This window comes from Nansenia antarctica (assembly GCF_963989245.1).
Source record: "Nansenia antarctica genome assembly, chromosome: 1".
Classification (NCBI taxonomy): Eukaryota; Metazoa; Chordata; class Actinopteri; order Argentiniformes; family Microstomatidae; genus Nansenia; species Nansenia antarctica.
This window is the reverse complement of record NC_137674.1, coordinates 42,759,248-42,779,658: the sequence shown is the minus strand read 5'-3', so window position 1 is coordinate 42,779,658 and position 20,411 is coordinate 42,759,248. Positions and strand designations below refer to the sequence as shown.

General features: G+C 41.5%; 1 protein-coding gene across 1 annotated transcript in view; it reads left to right on the top strand.

The window, feature by feature from the left end:
* Positions 1-20,411, top strand: part of pxdn (peroxidasin) — a gene marked incomplete at both ends in the record, with an annotated part of 62,303 nt that overhangs the window by 6,731 nt on the left and 35,161 nt on the right. The window contains 4 exons of the mRNA XM_080523004.1: positions 10,058-10,129; positions 12,382-12,453; positions 16,206-16,277; positions 19,505-19,576. Coding sequence (XP_080379130.1) covers positions 10,058-10,129; positions 12,382-12,453; positions 16,206-16,277; positions 19,505-19,576 — 288 coding nt within the window. The remainder of the gene's footprint in view (positions 1-10,057; positions 10,130-12,381; positions 12,454-16,205; positions 16,278-19,504; positions 19,577-20,411) is intronic.

The following is a 20,411-nucleotide window of genomic DNA, read 5'->3' as shown; positions in this document are numbered from 1 at the left end:
CAAAGTGATGCATGACCTCACAAGATGTACTGGATGTCAAAGTTCCTTTTCTGGCTCTGTGCCCTCAAGGTTTCCAGAAGACTTGGTTTATGTGTGAGAATCGCTGTTGTGAGAGCAAAAACAGACACTCAATGTGTTAATTAATCACACATTCATTGTCTAACAGAGAGTAACGAGTAACGCATGCATGCACACAGATACACGTACTGTACATAGATGTCCTGAGGCTTGCCATCCGAATCTGACATTTCATACATATATTAATACCATACAACATATCAGAGCCTAAGGGAGGAGGCAATGCTTGCTCTGATATGTTTTCCATAATTATTACACATGTGCTCTTGTGGTCTATTGCAGCTGAGCCAAGTTTGACATCCAGTTGAGTTCAAGTGGTTTCTGTGAATGTTCTATTTGACGACTGTAAGAGATGGGTTATTCCATTCCATTAGGTATAGTACTGCTATAGTACACTTGAAGCCCCCTTCAGAGGGGTCAATCTCAGCTTGACTACACTATACTGGTTTTGTTGGCATGTTGGTCTCCAATAGCATACAGGAGTGTCTGCCACCACAGTAGTCCCCAAATCACCTCAGTCCACTCACTTGAAGCTTTAAAATACCAAGGATGGGAAGTTCATCTCATGGCTAGAGAGATCAAATAGGGCCCTATAAATTCAATGGCACTGGATCGAGAGAAGAAAGTGCATTACCCTATAAGAGCAGGAGTTGACGATCATAAGGATAACTTTACTCTTAACCTCTGAGTGACCTGAGGAAAGAAGCAGAAAATGCCCCACTCAGTTTGTCCCATGTATTGTTAAAGAGCTGATTGTGATTGAGAGGCAGGATAATGAAGCTATACGTCTGTTTTCATAGTCCCTCTTTATGATCACTTATCCCTCTTTGCCCCATATCACATTTACTGGGTTATTATTCCTCATCACTATTGACCTTCCTCTCTCATCATCAGCAGACTAAGACTTAGGCTAGCCATGGCGGCACAAGGCGTTGAAACCAATAGCCTACATTAACCATTATTATTATTGTTATTGTCTGCATTGTCTGAGATGATACTAGGGCCTAATTGTATCCAGAAAGTTACTAAGTACTATAAGAAGACCTTTTGATTTCAGGTTCCTACTTCAAACAATACAATATCTGCATGACCAGGGCAGACTTTTTCAGCTTTTGTACACTGCCTGAAGAATTATTAGGCAAATTGTATTCCTCAGGATTAATTTTATTGTTGAACAAATACAATGCTCTCAGTCAATCCAAAATGTTATTGAATGTTTAACAACTGAACAATTAGTTTGGTCTTTCTCAGGGGAATATTATTCAGTCATCTTTGAGGCCTTTGCTGGCTAGCCAAGCAGTGAAGTAATTGGATGCATGTGATGGAGCATTGCCCTGCATAAAGATCATGGCCTTCTTGAATGCTGCAGACTTCTTCCTAGACCACTGCTAGTATCTTCCAGAAACTGGCAGTAGGTTTGGAAGTTGATTTTTAGTCCATCTTCAACCCGAAAAGGTCCAACTAGCTCATCCTTAATGATAGCAGGCAGCTCACACCAGTACACTCCTCCACCTTGCTGGCGCCTGACTCTAAAGGGCTCTGCACACAGCGTGCGATTTCTGTTGCGCGTCAACGTTCCATAATTTCCATTGTTGTTATGAATGGAATCGAATTTTCGCCGTGCGGGGCCGTGTGCATTGCGATGCGATGTTCTCATAGACTTCCATTCAAACTTCAAAATGGAACGTTGACGCGCAACAGAAATCGCACGCTGTGTGCAGAGCCCTTAAGTGTGTCTGTTAGTGACCCAGGCACGAGCTCATCTGGTCCATCTGGTCCTATCTGGTCCATCACGATTCACTCTCATTTAATCTCTCCATAAAACCTTTGAAAAAGGTCTTCAGGAATTGCTTCAGGTATTTCTTGGCCCAATCGTGACGCTTCAGCTTGTGAATCTTATTCAATAGTGGTCGTGTTTCAGCCTTATTTACCTTGGCCACGTCTCTGAGCACTTGACACCTTGTACTTCTGGACACTCCACGTAGGTTGCAGTTCTGGAATATGGTGGCACTGGAGGATAATGGGTTCCCAGTAGCTTCGCCTTTAATTCTTCTCAAGTCTTTTGCAGTTAATTTGTGCCTTTTTTTCTCCATCCATTTTTTGCAAGCCCTGTTGACTATTCGCAACAAAATGTTGTTTGTCCAGTGGTCACACCTCAACAATTTAGCTATTTCTGTTGCAATTTTTGTGTTGCATCTGTCTGAATGGCATTTTAGAATGTTAAATCTGTTTTTTTACATGAAGTAATAAAGCTACCTAATAATTATGCACACCTTAATATAAAGTGTTAAATACTTTAGCCACACCCCCAATCATTACACAAATACAAATGTGTCATGTTCTAATGCTTTGGTCCGCCTATCGGGATCTGATGTACTGATCAGACTTTTCTTATAAAAAAAACGTGAATACATTTCCACGTTGTTGAAAATCAATGACACATCGCTAGTCAACTAGCACAGCTTGTTTTGTGAGCCTGGTAACAATGTAAAGTAGTGTTATAGTTAACTAGATAGCAGTGGGGATTACTTACAGAATCCATTGTGTTGCAGTATTTTGGCTTGACTAGCGAGTTTGTGTTGTGATTCTCAACAAAGTTAGTTCCGTATTTAAAAAAAAAAGTCTGAACATTTTGATTTGTTGCTGATATTCGGACCATTAGACTAGAACGTGTCACGTATGACCTGACAATGATTCAATCCAATAAGCATTCAAGTTTATATGGTTTGGAGTTGGAAAATGTGCATAGAAATAACGATAAGGTCACAATTCTACACTTGCCTAATAATTGTGCACGCAGCGTATAGAATAGAATAGAATAGAATATACTTTATTGTCGTTGTACAGTTGCCTATACAATGAAATTGTAGTGGCTCTTCCGAAGGTGCAAAAAAAACACAAAACATATTCACATATTCACAAACATATACACATATAAGATAAACATTTATGAACATGTCTTATGTCTACTGTTCAGTGTTCTGATGGTCCATGGGTAGAAACTGTTGGACAGCCTGTTTGTTCTAGCCTTTATGCTCCTGTACCTCACTCCAGAGCGCATCAGGCTGAACAGGTGGTGACCAGGGTGGAGGTGGTCTTTAAGAATCCTTCCTGCTCTGGAGAGGCACCGAGAGCGTGCCACGTCATCCAGGGAGGGCAGGGGACAGCCGATTATTTTTTCCGCTGACTTCACCACTCTCTGCAGTCTCTTTTTGTCCACTACTTTGCAGCCAGCGTACCATGCTGTGATGGAGAATGTCAGCACACTCTCAATGATGGAGTGGTAGAAGGTTACCAGCAGCTTCTCCTCCACCCTGTTTCTTTTGAGAACTCTCAGGAAATGGAGTCGCTGCTGGGCCTTCTTTACCACCGCTGTGGTGTTGGCTGACCAGGTGAGGTCCTCTGAGATGTGGGTTCCCAGGAACTTAAAGGAGGGGACTCTCTCCACAACGTCTCCGTTGATGTAGAGTGGAGCAGGGTTTGCCTTTACCTTTCTGAAGTCCATGACCACTTCCTTGGTCTTCTTGATGTTGAGAGTCAGGTTGTTTGTGACACACCACTCTGTCAGCCGCTGCACCTCGTCCCTGTAGGCTGACTCATCCCCTCCGGTTATGAGCCCCACCAAGGTGGTGTATGTAGGCGTAATCTCAGTGTGTGGGATAAATAGAACAGTGCTCCCAGCAAATGCTTCTTCAATGCTGTTTTGGCTTCGGCACCAGATAATGCTTTAGACGGGGCAGTGCCGTCAAAACACACAAACTTAATTTAATGGACTCAGTCAATGAGCCTGAATCAAAAGAACATTAATAGGTGAAAACAAGAAATCTCCACAACATCTGAACTAAACTTCAATGAAAATGAAATAGCCCGTCAATGAAAGAGCCCTTTGCAGTAGTGAGTTGTTTATTGGAGACTTGCCTGATGAGTTCCTGTTTATGCTCGGGTGACTCACCCTCTTCCCCCGATATTCTCACTCCCCAGTGATAAAGTCACTGTGTAGCCTAACAGGCAGCTGACTGTGGAGACAGGACACTCCTCAGAAAAGTCATTTCGCCGCTACAACCACAATGCCATATTGTTAGGATTTTTTACCAGAGTGAAATATGGAGGAAAAAAACTCTTGCCTATTGAGGAAAGACATTTAGTCCATTCATATTTTGTAGTCTACCGTACTCCCTTTGTGTTTATAATCTTGTGAGTGTGTGGGTTTAGCTAATTTCTATATATTTTCATAGATATTTTCAATGCAAACTTTTGAATGTGTACTGTAGTTGTTTTGAGCGAAACATTGTGGGGACTACTGGAAAGGGATAATAGATACAATATTTCTCTGTCCTGTGTACATACATCTACTGATGCCTCTGAACACATCTTCAGTGATGTTCCTGGAATCATCGGGCGTTTCGGGTCTTTCAACATCATACACCCTCCTCCAGGTGACCCAGCTGGGGCTGATCAGAAGATGTATGTACACAGGACAGAGAAATATTGTACAGCTAAATGCTGAGAGAATCAAATTGATCATCAGTTGGAGGTGCTGCACTTTCAGATAGGGTTGAAAAAAAGGTTGTATTTTGAATTGATTGGGAGGGCAGGGGGCAGGGGAGACTGAGCAGGGGCCTCATTTATAAACATTGCGTATGCACAAAGGAAGGCGTATGCCACTTTCTAAGCAAACTTTTGGATTTATAAAAAACAAACTTGGCGGGAGAATGTGCGGTTCTCCACGGACACTTTGATCCATGCTTACGCACATAAATTGGAGAAATGAGCAACTGCGACTCCGATGGCAGGAGGATGAAACTCGAGAAACGCTTTGCAATTGATGTAAAATAAATTGAAATATTATCTCTCTAACTGTTATATGTAGGCCTACAGTTTAATCAGGAATCATATTTAATTGGATCTGTAATTATACTTGCATGTTATGAAATGTATCCTCATAAATAATAAGATTTATTATTAGGACAAATTACGTTTAAACTGATGCCGTTTTCGGCACAGTTTCATATTTTCTTATCACATGTTGGTTGTGCAGAACTGTTGCGCAGAATTTCACTGGGTGAAATAAAAATGTTTAGCCTGTCTGTCAGGATTTGCCTTTATTGTCGTCATGTAGTCAGTATGGATGAATATTAATTAGGGGCGTTTCACTGACCATTTATAGGCAACTATGGGCCTTAAAAGGGTGGGGCAAGATGCCCGCTCATGTGCGAAAATGTTTTAGTTGATTGTGATTTGTAAAGGGAAACCGGCGTGGGACGTGCGTACACATTGTGTTATAAATCAGAATATTTTTGTGCATAAGCATTTTCTGTGTTTCATCCGTATGCAACCTTTTCACATCAATCCTGCGCACAAATGAGACCCCAGAACCAGTGATATGTTTATTTATTTTAATAATGAATGACTCGTCGATCATAAATATGCAAATCGACTAAGTTGACTAATTGTTGCAGCCCTAACACAAACACACACACACACACACACACACACACACACACACACACACACACACACACACACACACACACATGGATATGTGCTCCTGTTAACAAAGGCATCATTCATCCTTCGCAATCAGTAGTGGGTTTAGTCTGGTGAAAGGCTCTAGGATATTAGACCATACAGAATGCGTACCAATTGCCATAAAGTGCTCTCTTAGTGTTTTAGCCCTGACCTGATTTCCCCATCCTTTACATTTTTGGAGAATGCCATATTTACTGTTTTGGACAGTATGATTGTACTGATCGTCACTATACTGTATCTGCTTGGATAAGAGTGTGTGTTGGATGGATTTTCTTTGTAGTATTCCATCTGTCTTTTTCAACAGATATTTTTTAGTCCCTAGATTTTGTATATCAATTTTCATCAGACTGTCTGGAAGCTTCAGTCTGTTGTTCATCTTTTTGCTGCCTCAACCAACAGCACACACACACACACACACACACACACACACACACACACACACACACACACACACACACACACACAGACACACACACACACACACACACACACGCACCTTTTCCCTCTGCTTTCATGTTCAAGCACCACAGGTAGGTGCTACCTGAACCAGCATGTAGCAGCAGCCTCCAGACCCTTCCCAACCGCCCCCCCCCCTCCTTCTCCCTCTCTGAGCCTGGAGGTAAACAGGGCCGCCCCTGTCACAGCATGCCTTAGAAGTGCACTCCACTGCACTCTCTGGGTTTTCTATCTGAAGATGGGTGTCCTCCTAAGGGCACAGAACCATCTCTATGCAACCTTACTGGTATGTTTCAGCCATGAAATGCTGGCAGCTATGTTTGGACAGTTCCATGGTCTATGCATTGTATGAAAGCAAGACGATGGAATGGATAATTGCTCCACTCACTTGTTTCTCACTTGTATTTGAGGTCTATGTTGGGTAGAGGAGTTTACATGTTCATGCTGTTTTGGAAATGTTTCGTTGTGTATTGTCATTTGTGGTGAGTTATGCTTGCAGTTTGTACTGTGAATGAAAAAATAAGGCGATAATATAATTCACAATAGACACAGACATAGCCTAATTCCCCACCGTATTGCCAAGTCAAACAATGTTCCATCACCTTCTCCAGTTTAGTTTTAGGGACTTTGATTTGCATGTCAGATATATCAAAATGGATTTTCAGTTTGACACCGAATACAAGTGGCTTCCTCTCTGCACTAGTCAGCCTGTGCACATTAGTCATTCCTGAATCGCTTATATGAAAGGAAGTGAGTATATGAAAAGTTGAGCTCTATAATTGGATCCATATGCAGGGGTTTTACAGAGCGAGTGACCCATAAACATTTCACTGGCTATGAAATCAGGTCGCTTTGTTATTTGGACCATGTTTTTCACAGAAACACGAGAAAGTGTAAAATCAGGAATGTATAGTTTTTATGATTTGGCCCTGGTGGCTGTTGTGCATTTGGTAACTAGGCAACATTAATAATACAAAGCTGACAAGACAGAGATGTGAGTAAAAACACCATGTCAAAGATCGACTTAAGAGCCCAAGATTAGGCTATGTCTTGAATGAATGAATGGTCTTTATTGTCATTGCTATAGTACAGGTACCAAACAACGACATTTGGGAGGGGTGGCTCCCCTGGTGCTAGGAAACAAAAAAAACAAGAAGGGAAAGGAGCTGGTTTACATAAATAAAGGCTATGTACACTATCCACTATACTATACTGTACAGATAAAACGACTAGGGTTGTCTTCTTCCCTAAGACAGTGTTTATTAGGGGTACACCGGTTCATTTGGCCCACGGTTCGGTATGAACCTCGGTTTTTGGGTCACGGTTTCGGTTTGGTTTCGGTACGTGTTTTGTGCTTAAGGAGATTTTTTTTTTTACTATTTATATACAAACTTTAATTTATTTATGGAACTTTAAAATTCAGACACATTCCAGAATATGACTTGTATATTATAAGATAAAGTATAATTTAAACAATATAAATATATATAAAGAAAAAACACTTTCAAATGTGAAAAAATATAATAAACACTTTCAAATGTAAAAGTGCCTCTTAGGCTTGACTACTGGTATAGGAGAGGAAGAATTCAAAGTAAAAGTGCACTTTAGGCTTGAAGTCAAAACACGAAAATCTGCGCTCATTACCTTTTCCAGTTGAACATAAACTAAACTATTTCAATGCTGCATTGTTTGCGAAGTTACTTACAAGATCCTTACATCCTGCCATCAAAGGATGCAAAGTTCTAATTTACTGGAGACGTGACAGGCGCGTGAGACTGCCATATACAGTATATATCTGCCATAGGCTATATCATACCTTCATTTTATATGTATTTATCATCATATTTTTCTATATAAAACAGAGGTATGACATATGGCAGATATATATATATATATATATATATATGGTATATGGCAGTCTCTGCGTGATTCAAGACCCAGGTCGTAGCCATATGTGTGAAAGGGAGCAACTAGGCAATTGCCGGCTAATTGGGTCGTGTGAACGGTGAAAATGCCCCGCTGACACGGGTCGGGATTCCATGCAATTTACAGGGAACTGTGTGTGAAAGGGGCTATGGGCGCTGAAATGAAACTGACACGCGCTGCTGAGGTTCACGTGTCGCAGTGTGTGTTCTGGGCCTCAGTCTACCCTCAAGATCATTCCATGTCTGATGTGAAAAGGTGAAAGAGAATAAAGAAAGTGGACAAAGAGCAAAGAGAGTTATGTTTGCTGACAATTTTCTTAATTGGAAAAGAAGAGAACGCACACCGCAGACAACTTGGGCGAGGTGCTGGCAACGGAACAAAATACTATTAAAAGAAGTAGAAGCCGCACACTCGAGTTCCAGATGCAAAAAAATGGTTTTAATATGACAACGGTTTCGGCCGTAGCCTTTGTCAAGTCTTAAACCGTTGTCATATGAAAACCACATTTTTGCATCTGAAACTAGAGTGTGCGGCTTCTACTTCTTTTAAATGCTGACAATTTTCTGACAAAGTAGAAAGACTTGAAATCCTTTATCAGACTTGTTTCTGTGGTGTAAGTTAGTGATAGGGACGTCTGACGTCATGACGTGATGAGCCAAGCGAGTTTAGAGTTATGCTACCGACTGTTGTATGTTGTTGTTGAATTGATATTGAGTAAAGCTGAGTTTCATTTATAACCTTGGTCGTCCATGTCTACGAAAGAACCCCAGTCCCAGTCACCCGCTCAGCAACACTTTAGGTAATCATTATTGACATCTTTCTTAACATGACAGTCTCTTTTGGCCAGACCCCAAAGCCAGACTTATATCACTCTCTTAGGGGAGCATGGGGGTGTATTTTTACATATTTTGACACAATTATATCTCAATTTGTGTGTTCAGAAAGGCATGAACAGTATGATCAAGACTAGTTGTTCTATGGTCCTTGTTAGATTAGATTAGATTCAATCTTTTTGTCATTGCACATAGTACAACAACATTTATTTTTTGCTCTAGGCACAGGGTCAGCCATAGTCAGCGCCCCTGGAGCAATTAGGCGTAAGTGCCTTGCTCAAGGGCACAACGGCAGCGGTAGGCACCTTAGATATGATGCCAGCAACCCTCCAGTCACTAGCTCACATGCAGCTCCCTCCTGAGGCGGGGATCAAACCAGAGACCTTACGATGTTGTTGGGACTTGAAGAGCTTGACCGTGGATGGTTGGAGTGTGGTGACTCATTTGAAAAATGCACTCCAAAGAAGGAAAATAGGCTTTCCTCTCAAGGCAGTGAACCCCTCTTTTAGCTGTAGTTCCCCTATAAGTGTCCTTCGTATGCATAGCTGGTTCCACTTACACATTTGTTTTCTTTCTTATGAAAATACATTTTGGCAATTGACTCAGTTGAAGGTCTTATGACCTAAATTATACAAGCATAACATCATTGTTTAGAAATGTTCACATTTCACGCCATGCATACCACAATTAGGATAGAAATATTTAGCTCTGTCATGACTAACCCGCATTATCATATCAGTTACAACGTGTTAGCTTGGCGGCTAATTTAATTTACTTAGGTCTCATAGGCCTATCATGGCACGCCAAGTCATTTGTCATTCATGGCCATGAGTGCTTATTGTTGTGTCATTTTGTATCATATATCATTATGCAGGCTCCATTACAAGGAAGTTCAAGGAAGGTGATACTAAGCTTGCTGACAGCCATCTGACTTACCTCATAATTGTTATCTTTAGGGCAAATGTTAAGTAAATCTATCCCCATGATGGCTTGATGAATGGCATTCTTGCGATATGACTAATGTGTGCAATTACTATCCATCATTATAATCACTGTTAATACAGTTTTGCCGTAAGTGGGTTTTTAAAAATGTGCACAGGTGCTTCTTTTCTTGTAGATATTGGTCATAGTAACGTCTATACCAAAGCTGCCTTATGTTAATGATTCCCCTGGCAGATGCAGTTGCTCTGATTTTCGTTTCTGATTGTGTTTCTTTATTTTGTCTCTCTCTACAGAGATTTGAGGTTCAACAAAATCAAGGATTTACAACCTGCCTCGTTTAGACGACTAAAGAACCTCAACACACTGTAAGTATCCCTCCTCCCTCTCTCTTACTGTGTCTCAACTACAGTGGTCCAGGCAGTACATGGCATACAGTAGTCCAGTCTCTACCCTTGTCCCTGAAGTTTACACTCATGCACTCCCTTCCATGGATGTTAAATTGGATTGTAAAAGCCAAACATGTGATTGGTGTAAAAGCCAAACATGTGATTGGTGTAAAAGCCAAACATGTGATTGGTGTAAAAGCCAAACATGTGATTGGTGTAAAAGCCAAACATGGGATTGGTGTAAAATCAAATTTTATGGTTTTAAATCAGTTTGGGAAAGCGCACAAGTACACACTTAAGGTTGGAGAATTGGGATATATGAATTGGTAGGTTCTTCAATTAGAGGGTCCTACAGTATTTTAACAACTGGCCCTGGATACATAGGTGTTGTTCACTTGGTGATTTACAAATCTAAATCTAAAGGCTTTAAGTGGGTGACCACAGTGACGAAAATATTTTGACCCCAATATCGCTAGTTTTCCCTGGAAGGTCCCGCTTGCGGTGCACACAGAGTGGCAAATTCTTGCTCTGCATTTTGCTGTGGTTTCACACATGTAGGTCGGCTCATTATCTGCCAGGAATTTATTTTTCTCATTCACTTACTGAGTGATCTATCATGTGTCAGCCCTCACAGCCGACAGCCATGTGGCATCGCTACTAATAAGGTTAACGCTCCTGAATAGCTGTCCATAGAGAGGTTCTGTATAGAGCAAGGCAAAGTTAAGGGCAAAGTTCCCTTCAAAATCAAAGTTTGAGTGAAGTTGTTAGTCTTATGGTGAGTTTATTCCATATATAACAGAATATGAAATAATGAACATGTCTTTGCAGCAAACTATCCCTTTATGGCAGAGAAGGACCATATTTAATATCAGACAGCTAGTGGTTCAGACCATGGAGTGCCCTATTTCATGGGTAGCTCTTCATGGTTTTTACCTCTGTCACACAGACTGAAGAATAACATATCTTGAAGCCTACAGATCTTTGACGCAGCGAGACGTCCAATATTAGTGTCTCAGACAAAAATAGATGTCTAGCCCCAAAGCGAAGGATAGACTGCCTGTCTTTTATGCTCCTTTTATGCTGTCACCCCTAAACACCTCAATATGTTGTCCAACAAACATTCCTAAGAATATGTAGTGGCCATTAAAGGTTTTTCCAAGGATCAGAACATTGTTAAATTAAAATCAGTTGAGGCCAAATATCTTTAGGCAGGGGTCAAACAAGCTAGTTAGGAGAGGGCCCCTCCGACCTAGGCACTGGTAGGGTAAACAAAACAACTACATTCTTAGTTATTATATGTTGCAACTAGTTAAGCAAATTATCACAATTTGAAATGTGTTTTTGATTTCCTGCCGTTTATTGCTTTCTTTGGCGCTAGAATGAGACATCGACAACTCAGGACTGGTTTGTTGGAAAAGGATTGCAGTTTGAAAAAGACTGCAGTGTTGCAGAACGCTTATGACAGTCATTTCTGAGCTCCGTCCAGGTTCTACCCCATGGTTCTGGCAGCTATTAGAAATGCAGAACAAATTGTGACAGTGTGTAGGGAACTAAACCAGATGCTCCCCTAGAAAGAGTTCAGTGTTCCATGGATCAGAACATTATTTCTCACTTGAAAGGTTTTAGCAATGTTTAGTCTGGCATTTGTCCTATGTTATAGCATTATGTAGCAATAACTTAGCATAGCGTAACCCACTTCCCACTTTGGTGTGTACAAGAATTCATGGATTCACTTATACAGTACCCTACTCACTATGGAGCTGAGTTAAGCTGTACTGTGCTGCTGGCCTGGTTGCCATAGTTTATCAACCATAGTTGCTGTTACAGTGCTGGGAAAGACAATGTGAAAAGAAAATATACAAGCCAGCACAGTACGATTTGGGTCAGCCCTGTAGTATGCAAAATCCTTGAGGGATCTTTCACACTGGTATTGACCAAAACCATGCTGCTCCCAGTGAGTACGGCATAGTATAGGGTCATACAGTCGGTCAGCTTTTTTTCCACTAAAAACGAATCGCAGCTGGCACTATTTAAGTTGTTATATAAAGCCAGATCAGTCACCTTTTAGAAACCTAAGCTGTACAGGACAATGCAATGTGAATAGAGAATATCTGCACCTCTGTATATTGGTTTGGAATCATAGTGTGAAAACTGTATGAGTGTGTACTACTACTATTGCAATGTTCTACTGGGCAACCTTGACTTATCCATCTTTTTTCTTCACTTGACAGCCTCCTCAACAATAATCATATCAGGAGGATCCCTCGGGGGGCCTTTGAAGACCTGGAAAACCTAAAATATCTGTGAGTTGGCCCCAAGTGATGGATTTTGCAACAATGTGGCCATTTTGGAGCTGACAAGCTCAACAGGCAAAAGGCCATCTATTAGTTCCACCCGTTGCCTTTTCAGCTGAAGATAACGCATGATGAAACATGTCTCGGGCCTACAGTCAAGAAAGAAACACACACAGGCTTACTGATTGTAGTGTTGGCTGAAACTGAACATTGTTAGACTACCCAATCAGGAGTGTATTAATGTGGTAATGGAAAATTACATAATGTAAAAAAGTCCCTTTGTCTAATCCTTTGGGCTCTGTACTTATCTGTCTGCAAGTTGTGACCTTCAGGCATTGTGTGAAGAATAGAGGCTGGCTTGAAGAGTGTGTACCACACTAGCCTCTGGTTGATTACGCACAGTTCCTTCTTTGTTAGTCACTCCCCATTATAAATCCAGCAGTCTCAATTGTGGTAGGAAGGCTGTCTGTGTTTACGTTTACCGTACGGTGAGTATGTCTGAAATGTCTGCTTCCGAGTCTCTCGTCAACCTCCTCAGGCTGAACTCATTGCATTCAACCCCATCACCGCCCTTGAGTTAGACAACTTACAGTCTGCTCCTCAGTCCTTTCCCTTAAGGTTATTAGGGCAAGCAGAATATTGTTAATAGTTTTACTGTTATATTTTGGTTGTTTTCTTTTTGGGAACATTGATAGTGTTGGTATTGTTTGTGGGACAAACAGTGATACAGATAAGTATGTACTGTATGTCCTACAGATCTGAGTTATTATGTCTTTGCTCTGACAATGTTGACATCCTACATTGTTTACATAAGAATGACTAATGTCTGATAAGGCCAGATAAGGTCAGATAATGTCAATGTGACCTACTGTAGTCAACATTATGTTAAGGTACATACACATATATATTTACATCAATCTTTATAAGATGGATAACAACTAGCATTGGTATTTGTTTTGCAAAAATGTCTTGTTCTTTAGTGGGTTAGGGTTAGTTAATGGTACACATCTGTCTAGGTCTAGCAAAGAGAGCTAGCCTAGCCTTCCATACTATTGACTATGAACTGTGAGAAGAAGGACCAATAGTACCAAGGAGAGGTATGTTTGTATGACATAAGGTTCCAATACAACGTAGCAAACATCTCAGACAAACAACAACGCCTCTGACACTGGCTTGACAATGTGTGTGTGTGCTGGGCTTGAGAAGGGAAAGAGGGATACGTCTCTTTGTAAAGTCTCCTCAGTCCTCTGTCTGTCTCTCTATCTCTATCTCTGTCTGTCTCTCTATCTCTATCTCTGTCTGTCTCTCTATCTCTATCTCTGTCTGTCTCTCTATCTCTATCTCTGTCTGTCTCTCTATCTCTATCTCTGTCTGTCTCTCTATCTCTATCTCTATCTCTCTGTCTCTCTCTGTCTCTCTTTCTCTCTCTCTAGCTCTCTCTCACTCACACACACACACACACACACACACACACACACACACACACCTTCCCCCTCTCTGCATGCCATAATTGGAGTGTGGGCGACTCCCCGGTCGTTTAGGGCTGTTTTAATTAGAAGGCCCCTTTAGAAGACCCCTCTCCTTTTAAAGCTAGAGTTAATCTGAGGCCAGTGCACTGCCCTAGCAGCCCTTGTGAACTGGGATCCTCCCCCTCTCTGGACCCAAGTAAAGCCCCCATCCTCCTTCCTCCTGAGGTCTTTCATGTACTCTCCACTGTATATCCAGACGGAAGTATCTATACCCCCCCCGGAAGTATCTATAGCCCCCCCCCCCAACACACATACATGTCAGCCCTCAGTCTCAGTCATAGGGTCTGCTTATGGAAATCCTGCTGACTCACTATCCCTTCATGGTTTTTGTAACCTTACCATCCTTACCCCTAGCCTCAAAAGATGTATCATATACTGTACAGTGTAAAGTGTGTATGTTAATGGTAAACGATAACTAGCTTCACTTTTTTTCTATTATTGGACTCACAGTTCCTGTTTTCGTTGTTGTTTTATGTGGAGTTCAGATTGAGTATACGGTAATAGGCTGCTGGCATCGTATCAGATATGGCGTAATTTCATAAGGTAATGGGAGTCGGAGAGCATGCTTCAGGCTATTATGTATGGATCAGGGATCTCTCATTGGCAATGAGGAATGAGATCTCTCTTTGTGTCGCTTCTCCGGTTTTGACAACACTTTCTTGCTGGTGTATAGAAAGGAGACAGGAAGATTGTGAGTCAGTTTAGTTCTCACTGTATGGAGGGAGAAGAAGGTCACAAAGCCCCTCAGTCCCCTCTTGAGAGTCGACCCCAAGGCTTCTGAATCCGGTTTCCCACACAGACCCCCACACACACAGGCCTTGGAACGCACACACAAACACACACACACATACACACACACACACACACAGACGCGTCTGCGTGTTCTGGTTAATGGTCAGTGTCCTGAATGTTCTCATGTCTCCAGAAACCCAGAAATGTGTTGTGTTTCGTTGATGGCTCCTTGAGATGATGTACTGTATGTTTTCTTTCTTCTCATCACCCTTGTTGAAATCAAAAGTGGATTAGGTAGAAGAAGAAATGAAATCTGCTTTCCATTTGAGCCAATCAGCTTTTTGACTTCTCCACCCAATACCTTGCCTTGAAATGGCAATAATGTATTCTTCTGTGCTGGTAGTGTAGGACAGTCTTATTAACGGTATGGAAGAGAAGACGATCCTCCAAGGATGTTTCCACCTCAGCTATGTTATGGCATTCAGTGCAACTGAGAACTGTGTTTATCTTTCCATACGTTGCGTCATATTTGCCGAGGGGAAATCTGGATCTCTCATCGACTCCATAAAGAGATAGATGGACGGGAGATGAAAAGAAAGATATAGCCATAAGCCATTGCTGTTTTAGTGTCACATTTCTCCATCATGGAAAAAGGAAGGAAAACCCAATTATGTATGCCTTTATGTTCTGCAATACCAAGTTGAACTTTTATATGCCCTATCCTACTCTCCCAGGCATAGAGTAACATGTGTTTTTATGGAAAGTTGTTAAGAAACCATGACGGTTGAGAATTTCAACCCCTTTCTTGAATAAATGGTTCTCATAACCTTTCATATATAACCATTGAAACATGTATGTGTGAATTGTTTTTCTTGTACTTGTGTGTCAAATTGTGCCTGTTCCATGGTGGGCTCTTTGTTTTAATGTACTGACCTTTGACCTTTTGTGAATGTTTGAGCTGTGAGTGAGTCCCGGGCCTGTCCGTTTCCTTTACGACTGCCATCTAATGTAATAGAAATGTGATTTAAAACAAGACATGCAGTTATACAGCTACTGTGATGCAGTGGAGGCTGGTGGAATGAATAATTCCTTCTTCCATTCCATGCAATACAGTGAGCCTGTCCTCCGATTTCTACCTCCACTAGCCTCCCCTGACTGTGATACTGAATGTACCTAATATGCCTAACCTGTAAAGTTTCTATTTATTGTGATTTATTGAGTGGTTGACCCATCTAACCATCAACATGTTATTATATTTACATTAACATTGGTCCCATGAATTTGTTTTGTTTTTTGTTCCCACTATAACTGACCATTTACCGTAATTACCAGTCACTTTCTCTCTCTCTCTCTGTGTTGCCAGAGAGACAGCAGTTGATCCCTTGTGTGTGTGTGTGTGTGTGTGTGTGTGTGTGTGTGTGTGTGTGTGTCTGTGTGTGTGTGTGTGTGTGTGTGTGTGTGTTAATACTAATATTACTATGAATGATTTCTCCTTTTCAGCTATTTGTACAAGAATGAAATCCAATCAATTGACAGACACGCATTTAAGGGACTTGTCTCTCTAGAGCAACTGTAAGTGACCAACCTTCCTCGTCCTCCTCCTCCTCTTACTCACCATATCCTCTTCCTCCTCCCCCTGATATCTGTCACCCGTCTGAAATCCCCCTCTTTCGCGACTCGCTCCAGCCCTACAGCCCCCCCCCCCACACACAAACACACTATACCCCCTCCCCCACCGCCAACTATGCATGCCGTGTGTGCACCCACCCTTGTGTGTATCGCGCTGACCCCTTGACTTCCCCACCCCACCCCACCCCTGCATGAGTAGCATGTGTCATTGCCACAACGATGTATGCTCGCTCGCCCGCCCAGCAGCATGAGTCGCCCTGTGTGCTCCGGCACTAGCTAAGCTAGACACTGATGATGCAAGTCAGCCTTGGCTTCTTCCTATGTGCTTTGGGCCACAGCTTCCACCATGTTGCCACAGCTAGCTTGCTCTACACTTAAGCTCTGAGCCCTCGTCTGCTGGTTCAAAGCTAGAACCGTTTTACTGTGTCCTCTGCTGCTGAGCCGCACAACACAGAGCACTTTGTTTCATACTCAAGTATGAAAGTCTAGTTGTGTTTGCATTAGTTGTTGTTATTGCCTCTTAGAAGCCATCCATATGGAATGGTAGGAGGTCATGGGATTGTCATGGCCATGTGTGATGCATTCTATGTATAAGCCATGTTATGCTTTCAGCATGGAAGAAAAGGACGGTTGGCCTAGACCTGTATAGATGTACATGTGATCATGAGCATGTGTAAGACTGTATGAACCAGCACAATCAATGTACATTCATGATTTTTTGTTTGCCTAATTGCATGTTGTCACAATGATCTTTTGAAATCATCCCCGAAATTGAATTGATTTTCCTTCAATGTAATGGCAAAAATGTTTTTTCCCCCTTGTTGATGTTATTGCTTTATGATGTGTAAATTGTGTCTGGGGAATGTTATAAGGTGCACAAGAAAGAGAACATTCCGAAACCTTACTGTTCATACAGAATGGTGAAAATGTTTCTAATGATACTTACTGCTCTAGTAATAGTCAGACCCTCAGTCTAGTGATTCAAGAGTAGATTATTGGTCAGAGGACTTCAGTCCCCATCAACAAGAAACTGTTTTACACTACCACATACTAGGTAACACTTTACCTTAAGTTGCCTTATACCTATGTAACTACACATAATAACTGTTACATACTGTAGGAACTGCTATGTAATTGCATGGAAGTAGAGTTTAACAGTATAGGTTATTATACACAACGGCTGTGTTTAGTAAGACTATTTGAGACTATTATTGTCGGTTTACCCTAACTCTCTACCGGTCTATTATAGATCTCAATGGTTTGACCTCCCACACTAACATAATGTTTAGTAGCAAGACTAGATACAGTATCAGTGCATGACAGTGCATCATCTATGCAAGCCAAATGTTCACAGACCAGACACACATGTGGTTTCCCAAACCAACATGGCTGAAACCACGTACATCTCGCACTTACATATACAGCATATCAAGGTGGTTTAACCTATGGTAAGGATTGTGGGTACTGTAGTTTGTCCCTAAATAACCGCATCCACTCTCAACAAATGACTATTCACGAAGCGAAACCAACCAAACCAACTCAAACTCCAGGCACGTTGCCCTGCAGCTGTTTTGAGTTTCGATACAGTAATGAAGGGTTTTATATGCGGGTGACAAGTCCTGAGCCAGAGTTGCATTCATTTTAATGGCCCCCTCTACCATTCTGTTGGGCTTTAGCTACAAAGAGGCATATATTGGGGGAGGATTGGAGTAAACATTGGTTTTACAGTGCTGCCAAGTCATATAGGCTTACATTAACGCTGTTCTGCCCCCTGCTGTTTAACGGTTTGCGTTTTGCAAGCACGCTGGCACGCTTGTTGTGGATTGTATAAAATCGCACACACTGCAATCTGCAGCCAAACTACTTGCTTAGAGCCAAAGAGACAGATCATGAATTATTTCTCTTGAAAATGTATACAAACCATGCATCTACTTCTCTTCAACATTACTTTAAAATAATAGCTATCGGCTGCATGAATCTCAATTTGGTGCTTAAGATGTCTATTTTGCTTACATTCTTTGGCATAAAAAGCTGCAATAATTGTCTTTGAAATATCTCACTTAAGACATGTTTACATTTTGGATTGATTTGTGACTCAAGCATCTGCAATGTTAACAGCTGTATGACAAAATTATGTTGATGTTTCTTCCTGGTCTGTTTGTCTGCCTGTCTTTCTGTCTGTCTGTCTCTCTCTCTCTCTTGCTCGTTCAGGCATTAAACATGGTTGTCTGTGTAATAGCTCTTGGCCTCGCTGGGTTCTGTTGTCTTTGGACACTGTGGCCTGCTGTTACAGCCTGCAACTCACACATTCCCTACTGTAGACACCAACCTGGATCTGTCCTCTTTTAGACAGACACACAAGAAATCTGAAGTATTATGTAGTAAACAATGCTAATAGAATGTACTTTACAAAGAAAACAAAAAGATACTGGGTTTCATCAGAACCTCCATAAAGACAAGTACAGTAGCAAAGGACTTAAGGTAACAAATTAATTTGTAGTTGTGATGCCCAAGAGCTTCATATCTTTCATAGCTGACGAACTTGCTTTTTTGCTGAACTTTAACTTACTAGCTAAAGCTGTGTTTGCTTTTTCTCTGTCAAAACAAACACATTGCTGAACCTTACAGTTACTGCACAGTTGATGGATTTAATTTTCACTTTTATTTATTGCTGTTCGTTCCCTGAGTTGTTTTTTCCAGCTTGAAAGGTGTTCTGTCATAAATCATGTTTGCATTCCTCTAGTTGTGTGTGTGTCAGCCATGGTAAAGTTTGCCTTCAGCGTTAGAATTCTCAGACTCTCTAACTCACTCTAGACTGCATATGAATGTAATGCATGTTGAGCAAATTCCTTCTCTCCTGATAGCTTATTCTGCTGAATGTAGTATGCTTTTGAAACAAGTAGTGTCAAGGACAGGTTAACAGTTTTCTTAGAATCATGAAATCTATTTGAATGTGACTAGTGCTCTATCAACCCACCAGCTTTAGAAATGCATCCTCCCTTCCTCCCTTCCTTTGGAGTAATCACTGATCTGAAATGATTGCATTGGTGAAAGCAAGCTTTTCACTGCATTGCTTTGACTAATCAAGTCATGTCAGATCTATGATCTGTGAAGTAAGGATGTATTGTAAGAGTATTCAAACAATCATCCTAAGATGTGTTCTCTTGCAGGTACCTCCACTTTAACAACATCGAGTCCTTAGAACCGGAATCCTTCACCCACCTCCCCAAGCTTGAACGCCTGTAAGTTCACACTCTCGCCTTTGACCTTTGACCTTTCTCCTCTTGGTCTAATGGCTGATGCTTCAGTCTTCCACGTCACACAAGCAATCCCCGTCCGTCATGCAAGCAACATACTCACGCCTCAAGTACTTACAAGTACTAACCACTTGTAAACATTATGGTCTATAAACAAAAAACAAGACAGCACCCCCCAATCAATATTATTCAGAGATGTATTTATGTCATGTTTGTGCAGTTAACCTGAACTAATATATATAGGAAGGGACATTGAGTGCAGAGTTTACATATACATTCTGGGAAATAGGTTTTAAAAATCCATAAAATGCATGGTGTGCTTGAAATAAAATGCACTGTCCCTGACCAATGGATCCCTAATGTGTCATGACGTTGGACTGACGTTGGACTTGGGAGTTTTCAAAGCAAGCAGCACGACCCTTGGATGACCTTTGAAATGTTCCGAGATGCCTCCGACATCAGGACAGCTAATCTTCCTAAACAAGTCTCTTGTGGCCTATTGAGTCATGTTGTTTTTCTGTTTGTCTGGGGTAAATAGCAACGGGGATGGTAAACATTGGAATCTGAATTCTTGTGGAGGACAGCTGTAAATTTAGTTCTATCTCAGATCTAGTCCATGTCCTCTGAATAAGGGCCCCTTCTGTCACTTCATTTGTACACTGAGAATGTGTGTTTGTGTGTGTGTGTGTGTGTGTGTGTGTGTGTGTATGTGTGTGTGTGTATGTGTGTGTGTGTGTGTGTGTGAGAGAGAGAGAGAGAGTCTGAGTCTGAGTCTGAGTGTGAGTGTGAGTGTGAGTGTGTGCGCGTGCCTGTGCGCGTT